Source organism: Takifugu rubripes, chromosome 17, assembly GCF_901000725.2.
Source record: "Takifugu rubripes chromosome 17, fTakRub1.2, whole genome shotgun sequence".
Taxonomy (NCBI): Eukaryota; Metazoa; Chordata; class Actinopteri; order Tetraodontiformes; family Tetraodontidae; genus Takifugu; species Takifugu rubripes.
The window spans coordinates 4,091,833-4,099,698 of NC_042301.1; the positions used below are offsets into that span (position 1 = coordinate 4,091,833).

At 42.7% G+C, this 7,866-nt stretch overlaps 1 protein-coding gene across 1 annotated transcript; it reads right to left on the reverse strand.

Annotated features, from left to right (window-relative positions):
* Positions 1-1,319: 1,319 nt before the first annotated feature.
* Positions 1,320-7,579, reverse strand: LOC115253304 (coiled-coil domain-containing protein 40-like). Its single transcript, XM_029850996.1, has 15 exons — positions 7,514-7,579; positions 6,767-6,986; positions 6,498-6,655; positions 6,288-6,410; positions 5,875-5,996; positions 4,379-4,622; positions 4,118-4,300; positions 3,669-3,914; positions 3,377-3,590; positions 3,115-3,284; positions 2,841-2,932; positions 2,638-2,752; positions 1,989-2,183; positions 1,747-1,905; positions 1,320-1,673 (listed from the first exon to the last, which is right to left on the reverse strand). Exons 1-15 carry the CDS (start codon positions 7,568-7,570, stop codon positions 1,404-1,406), a joined length of 2,568 nt encoding a protein of 855 aa, XP_029706856.1. The 5' UTR covers positions 7,571-7,579; the 3' UTR covers positions 1,320-1,403.
* Between the last annotated feature and the right edge of the window lie 287 nt (positions 7,580-7,866).

Sequence of the window (7,866 nt, forward strand, 5' to 3'; positions counted from 1 at the left end):
TCACGACATACTCCAGGCTAATAATAAAATCCATAACTGACAATAAAACCATAAAATATTTAATTGATTCTGGACAAAGAAGGGTTCAATTCAAGGGTTTTATTTGTATAAACAAATCTCTGGAATTTTTAGTCAAAAATGACCATATTTCAAGAACAATGACATAAAATATTAAAATCAGATAACATCCCATTTTATTCATATCTATAATGTAAGTAGCCTAAATGTGAATGCTCCTCCACTTGATTATGTAATTAGTTTTAGGAGGCGACCAAGTTTCCACATTTCAGTTTTTTTGTAAATGTGCCTACAGTCAGTGATCTTGCTGTCCAGTTTCTGCCTGAAACCATAATTTAATCTCAATTCTAGAAAACCAGCCTGGCACAGGTAACTTTTAATCAAATCCCCGAACTGGAAAGGCTGCCCTTATTACCCCCTCTTACATGGAGTTTAATTTAGGATTTTAAACAATGACAAACCAATCTCTAGATTCTCCAAAGTCTGTCCCAGCAAAGGTGCATTCATCTGCGGTTGGTGACCAGGTAAAAGACCAGGTCTCTCCGCCTACTTTATTGTCACCATTTCAGTCAGTAGCATAAAGGAAGGTTGTAAACTTAAGTTCAACTGGAAACAATATCCCTCTTAATTGATTTCTCAAAGGCATTGTTACTGTCAATAACATTATTTCAAGTCTTTCGGCTGTTGATCTTTCTCAACAAGCTGGGTGGTTTGCAATAATCTCAAGAATAGAAACCTGAGTTGTTCAAATTGAGGATTTGCTGTTACTGATTCCCAACTCCATATTTATGCTGATGACACTGTCATATATTGCAGTACTATGCAGGCACAACAATTGTTTTTATCATTAATATAGGATATGTTTTTTAAAGAGAAAATTCAGTATATTGTAGTGCTTCTCATTTTCGGTTGTACCAGATTAATAGTGTACGATTAATGACCAACTGTGGTCCCCTTCCTCACCATTGTGTACCCTCTTCGTGTACCCGGCTTATGTGCTCGAGCTTCGGTCACTGGTGTTTTAGCTTGCACAACCATTCTGGGGAGAGATCTCTCTGTCCGTCTTGTCTTTTAACCAAAAAAGCATTTGTAACACGACCTCTAATCTCTGGATTGCTCTGCAATTTTTCATCCCCCAGAGTGCAAATGGAACTCAACAAAAACATTAGGGGTGTCTGGACACTTTGATTGGAATAAACAACGATCTGCTCTTGAAATTCAAGGGTTGTTTTCCTGAGCCTCACCTGAAAGCCAAACTCCTATAAGAAATTTAAGACAGATGGTTTTTTCAGTGGGGAAAACCCATGGTGGAGTCAAGGACACATAATAAGGACAATAAGTGATGCTAATGAGCAGTCGTTCACAGAAGGTCAGTAGATGGAAATTTAACAACTACCATGTCTGGCATGTTGTGCAGTGGTCAGGAACGTCATGTGTGCTTCTAGAGCTATTCTCAACCTTCTGAGCTCTTCCCGGTTCTCTGGACACTCCCGACAGATGTGCTGCACCTTCTCGTAAAGGGAGTGCAGATTCTCCACTTCTTTACTGAAAGCTGCAGTGACTGCCTCTGTGTTGGTGGGAGGCTTGGAGGTGCCATCACGCAACATCTTTAGATGCTTGGCCCAGTTCTGCAGGGCCTCTGTGAGGACCAGGCTCTGGTGGGAAGGGAGGGGGACAATGGTTCATCGCTGAAGTACTGCAGGACTTTGCACAACATGCGATCCTCACCCTCTCTTTGTCATCTTGGAGTTTTGTTATCTCAGAATCAAATGCTTCATTTTTAAGGTGGTGTTCTGTCACTTCCTGCTTCTTCTTCTCAATATCCTCCACAATGAAAGTCTTCTTCTGCTTTAGCTCCTTGAGGTTTTCATCCAAAGCGCTTAGTTGCTGAAAACACACGATTCCTTGTGAGAAAGCCTGAAAGGGGGTGTGTAGGCATGTAAATAGACCTGTCGGTTCCTGGCTCCCACCTTTTTCATCTTTGTGAGATTCCGTTTCTGAGCCTCGTGGGTGCGCTCCATTTCACACTTTCTGTTGTGTTTGATTTTGTCAGAGGTGTGCCACAGGACCAGGCGGCGCTCAGCGATGTTGCCCCACCGCTCTGCCAGTGCTTCACTCTCTTTCATCAGCTTCTCTCCTTCTTTAACCTGCTGGTTAAGTTGCGTCTGCGCCCCCACGTTGGATACACAGTAAAAAAAAAAAATGTCTTTTTCAGTTTTAGCTTCCATCTTAATCTAGTGGCACTAAAATCTGAAACAGGAGTAATTAAGGCAATTTGGTCTCATTCGGCCTGGAAACTAGATTCGCTTGATGTAAATGAGGCCATGTTTTGATCTCAGCATGTGTACATCTCAGTATCAAACCCTCCAACACAGACCGGTGAAAGCCAGGGTACACAACCTGCTGCTCATTGAAAATGAATCTGATCTGAGATAGACCTACCAGTCAAGGGCAAAATATAACAAAGTCTCAGGATGGCCTCTGAGAGAAACAAAGGGGCTTTAGTTTTACTCTTACATCAGTTCTTTGCCACTGATAGAGATTGTTGTTCAAATAACTATGACAACACAACTATGGAGAACCTTACGTGGAAAGAAATGATAGATGTACATACTGTACCTCCTTTTTGCGCACCACCATCTTTAACTTCTGGAGTTCTTCGTTTTGCTTCTTTATTTCTGAGCGAGTCTCTTTCGCGAGTTGTATCTTTCTCTCCCACAACAACTTCTGCCATCTGTTTATTACAATACGAATATAATTAATAATCACTAAATAAAATGTTGCCCGTTGGCTGGTAACAAGAGAGTGAGAGAGAGACTTACTCAGACTCCATCAAACAGTTGCAAAGATTCTCTTTTTCCTCCTCAGTCCTGTTGTATTTCATTTGAATGCTGGCAGCCGCCTGCTCTGCTTCCTTTACATCAGAGTTAAAATATATTTTAAGGAGGAAAAACAGTTCAGCTGCAAAAAAAAGTAAACTGCAGGAATTCATCGCTGATCTGAAATCAGACTAATGTTTCCATAGGGGTGAGTCGGTCCTGTCGTCGCTATAAAACAGTCAAGAACACAGAAACATCAGCACCAAAATAATGATACCTTTATTCTCCCGAGGAAGTCCATCTCCATCATCATCTTCTTCTCCTCCAGCAGCATCCTCTGTTTCCCGTTGTCGTCTATCTGAATGTTGAGCTTCTGCAGGCTACGGGTGAGCGCCTTGGCTTTGTTCTGAAGCTGCTTCAGCTCACGGTTCTCAATGTCCATCAGACCTGGGGGGTTGACTATATTGTTGAGAGCAGCTCGTGCAGAAGGGTGCACAGTAACACATAGTTTCACTCCCAAAGGGGGTTATTTTGAATACCATCTAGACGCATTTTCTTCTTCTGCAGGGTGGTGTACTCTATCTGCAGTTTGTGCGTGACTTTGCTGGTGGCTTCATATTCCAGGGTCAGTCTCACGCGAGTCTCCTGCTTTGTTAACCAGAGCTGGGTGTGGTTCTTCATGGTTTCCTCCAGCTCCCTCCTCTGTTCCTTTAAATTAAGTATCTTGGTTTCGTATGGACTAAGGTCCTCATTCTGGACACGAAAGCAGGGAAATCATTGAATTCAATGGTTACAACAAATAGGAAGAAATACGTCCTATTTTTTTCTCACCCCAGTCCTGGCTGCAATCTCTGCCATCTTGTTCTTCATGTTTTGGATTGTCCGCTGGTTCTGCTCGATTTCTTTATTACGTGAACATATCTTAGACTCACATGATGTATTGTGCTTGGTTTTCTCTGCAATCTCCTTCTCCTGGTCCTCCAGGGTGATGTTCAGGGCATCCACATCTCTTGCAACTTTGATCTTCTTGTTTTCTACTGCAGCTATTTCATTCTCCAGCTGCAACAGCTGACACATCTACATGTGGCCCAGAGTCAAAACATGGGATAGTCATGAGTTTTGAGTATATCATGTCCGGGTCCATGTTTGGTCAGGTCATACCGGCACACTCTTAAGATTGTGATTTAAAAGTGACAGATGGATTGAGTGTTTAACAATGCACGGATGCAATACACAACAACACAAACAGTGTCTGACAAATGTCTAATCCCAATTTTTACCTTCTCGTTCTTGGTGTCAGTTAGTTTGCCAAAGAGCTGTTGGTAGTTCTTGGCAGTCCTGTTGTGGATAATCATCTGCTGCATTTGGGTCCTAATCTTACCCTCCAAATCTAATCGTAGCGCACTTTCTTTCTCCAGCTGCTTCCTATGATTGTTTAGTACAGACTGGGCAGCGCTGGCCTCCTGTAATGATGAAAGATTTGGAGAGATTGATGTATATTATAGAGTAAGAACAAATGTTCTTAGGTATGTTCTGACAACCTTCTTCAGATGAAGGAGAGTATTTTCTGCCTGCTTTATGGAGCCCTGATAAGAACTGTACTGGGCCAGCAGCACCTCTTCTTCATCCTTTTTCTTATTAATTGTCCTTTTGATGGCTTCACACTGTATTTGAGCCATCTGCAACTCCATAGTGAGCTTTTCATTCTTCTCCTGCATTTCATTGTTGGATTTCCTGTTCCTCTGAATCTCTCCATCCAAAAGATTCACTTCCTGCATTGCACCACTGGGGGAACACAGACAACAGTAGAAAAATACCCCAACAAAAGAAGGTGTCTTTTTGTTGAATGCCTTTTTCAATATTTTTAAATGATAGTTTACATTTGTTCTCCTCACCCATGCGTGATGTTTAAATATAAGTGTATTTGAACACACGAGTAATAAAATAAGGGATTCTGTCAATCTGAAGCAGCCTGGTTGGCTCGGGGGGCTCCTGAGACAGCTGACATTTGCTGACATGCAGCACATCGGGTGGTGGCAGAAGCAAAACTCGGGTCTGGAAGAACCTCAGGGAGGCCATGGAGGAAGACTACCAGTCAGCCTCAAGAAATCCTGGCAAACATAGGAGTGGGAAGCAGTGCTCCACCAACACTGTTTACAGTGGAAGAGGGAGCTGTTGACCTCTGCTTGGTACGTTGTTGGGCAGTGGAAGGAATACTTTCTCAATCCTACTGCCACGCCTTCTGTAGAGGAAGCAGAGGCTAAGGAGCCAGAGATTGACTCATTCATCACTCAAAGTGAAGTCCAAGAGGCAGTTCAGAAGCTCCTCAGTGGTAAAATCTGCACTGATTACCTCAAATCTCTGGATGTTTGGCTGTCTTGACACGCCTGTGTAGCACTGTTTGGCAGTTGGCAACAGTACCTCTGGACTGGCAGACCAGGGTGGCGGCCAAGTGGAGGACTTTAAATACTTTGGGGACTTTTTCACAAGTGAGGGAAGTGTGAGATTGACAGGCGATTAATCCTGCAGCCACCGTATCGGTCTGTCATGGCAAAGAAGGAGCTTTGCAAAAAGGCAAAGCGCTTCCCACCCTTCCCTATGGTCATGAATATTTGGGTCATGCTTCCTCCACAGGGTGCTGGGGTGCTATCTTAGAGATGGGGTAAGGACCTCTGTCCCCCAGGAGGAACTGGGCATAGAACTGCTACCCATCTACATCAAGAGAAGCCAGCTGAGGTGGTTCGGGTATCTGTATTGAATGCGTCCTGGACAGGTCCCTCAGGAGATGTTCCAGGTGTGTCCCTCCAGGGGGAGACTCCAGGAAAGTCCCAGGCCACAACAGAGGGACTCTGTCATTCAGCTGGCCTGGTAACCTCTTGGGATCCTCCCAGAAGAGCTGGAGGACGTGTCCAGCTTCAAGTCTGGGTTTCCCTGCTTAGACTACCCAGTCCCAGATAAAGGGAGATGGATGGAGGCATACACAAGGAGCAGTGGGTTAATAATATTCTTAATCAGGCCGCCTTGTCCTCATACTTACCTCACAGCCTCTTGCATTGCATTACGCTTCTCAACAGTTTTTTCCATCATCTGCAGACTGTTTATCCATTGCTGCCGTATCCATTTATGCTGCAGAAGCATGTCCTCCAGGAGCATCTCAGCCTACAAATAACACAAAACATGTCATCACTGCTAGTTTGTCTCAAGAGGACCAGAAGTCCATCTATGAGGAAGGGCGCTGTACACCGTGCACCAGTAACACCAGTAAATGCTGGAATGCCAAGCAGGGCGAGACATTTCCCCTGCACATTGGAATGAAGGAGAACCCTTTCGACATTAGTCCGAATCCTTTCAGAAGCTGGTGTATATATTTGTCACTTACAGGGGTGAGAATTATCTGTCAAAACAGTTGGATTAATAAGCAAATCAACTTATTCTTGGTGATGTCCTTACCTCAGAACTGGTATTTTTGGCTCTCTCTTTCTTTTCTAATTGAGCAGTAATCTGAACTTCATACATCTTTATCTCCTCAATCACTCTCTCCAGTTCCTTTGTCAGATGCTCTACACACAGATCCTGATGACAGATGCAGATGTTCAACCAGTAACATTAAATCAATCCCAGTGTGGCTGTGTGTATGTCCAATATCAGCCTTGGCGTTACCTGCTGGGACTTCTGCTCCTCAGCTCTTTTCCTCTGAGTTCGAGTTTTCTGATTGATATTCTTCTTTGCTTTAACATCCCCATGCAGGGCTTCACTGTATTTTTGTGTGTAATGGAGCTTAACGTTTAGGTCATCTAGTTCTGCCAGCTTCTGGTTCACTGAAAAAGGAACAAAGACTTATTGTTTAATTAAAGCCCTTGCTTGATACAACTGCATTTGATCTTGTTTTATAGGTCAGCTAAGCTCATAAATATCCCACTCACACTCACCATCGTTTTCAAGTTTGTTCTTTTCGTGCTTCATCGAGTCATACTCTGTCTTAATTTTTACAAGCTTATCCTGAACTTTTAAGTGTTCTTCTCTAGCCTTCTCAGCAATAACAGTTAATTCTTCAAGTTGGGCCTTTTTACTGGAGAGGTCCTTCAAATTCTTCAACACATCAACTTGCAGCTCTTGAGAATGTCTTTCACGAACCTTCTTGATTGCTCTCTATGTAGGGACATACGAAAGGACATGTTCAGGGTTCAGGAGACAAATCTTCAAGGGTCTGTCAGCAAAATAGCTCAAAAAGCTATCAACGAAGTTTCCTTTAATCATAAAGCAACTAACCATGTTATGTAAACTTGTTTACTACTATATGTATATACTATACAAATTGTGTAAATTACAGTCCATATTGTGACTGTAATTTACACAATTGTATATTTGTGGAAATGACCTGCTTGGCTGAGGTCTGCGCCCTTACAAGCGGGCTTGGCGCCCTCTTGTGGTCTTCATGTTAAACTAATTTCCAGCCGATCCTGACCCTTTTGGTCAGTTTGTTGCTTTGAGGTCACGATAAGAGATCAAGAGAATCTCTGGTTTGTGCGTAGGGATTTACATCTGTTGCACTGTGCGTTGTTTTTTTGTTTGTACAGTTTGTCCCGTGTTTTAAAGCTGGCGTTTATGGTTTACAGCCGCAAATCCCGAGGACACAAATAAAGACGGAGACCAGGAAAAGCACAACACATACAAACCTTCTCTTCTATCTGCAGTTCTAACTTTTCCAGGTAATGTCTTAGTTGCTTCTTCATCCCTTCCTGGTATCTGCACCATGGGCTGCAAAGGGAGATGTTAGTGTAGTATGCATTTTAAAATTAATTAAATCCTATCAGTCAGCACAATTCTAAATGCCAAGTAATGTAATGGTTAATTAGAATGTTTGAAGATATATATAACTTCACACACAATTACTGTTTTAAGATCAGTAGAATACATTTCTTGTTTATAATCAGTGCTTTTATAAATAGTGAAGAAAAAAGCATACTGACATGATCAGTGTCCAGGAAAATCAATTCCTGCTCATCCTCCTCTTTCATTTTCTCTCTGT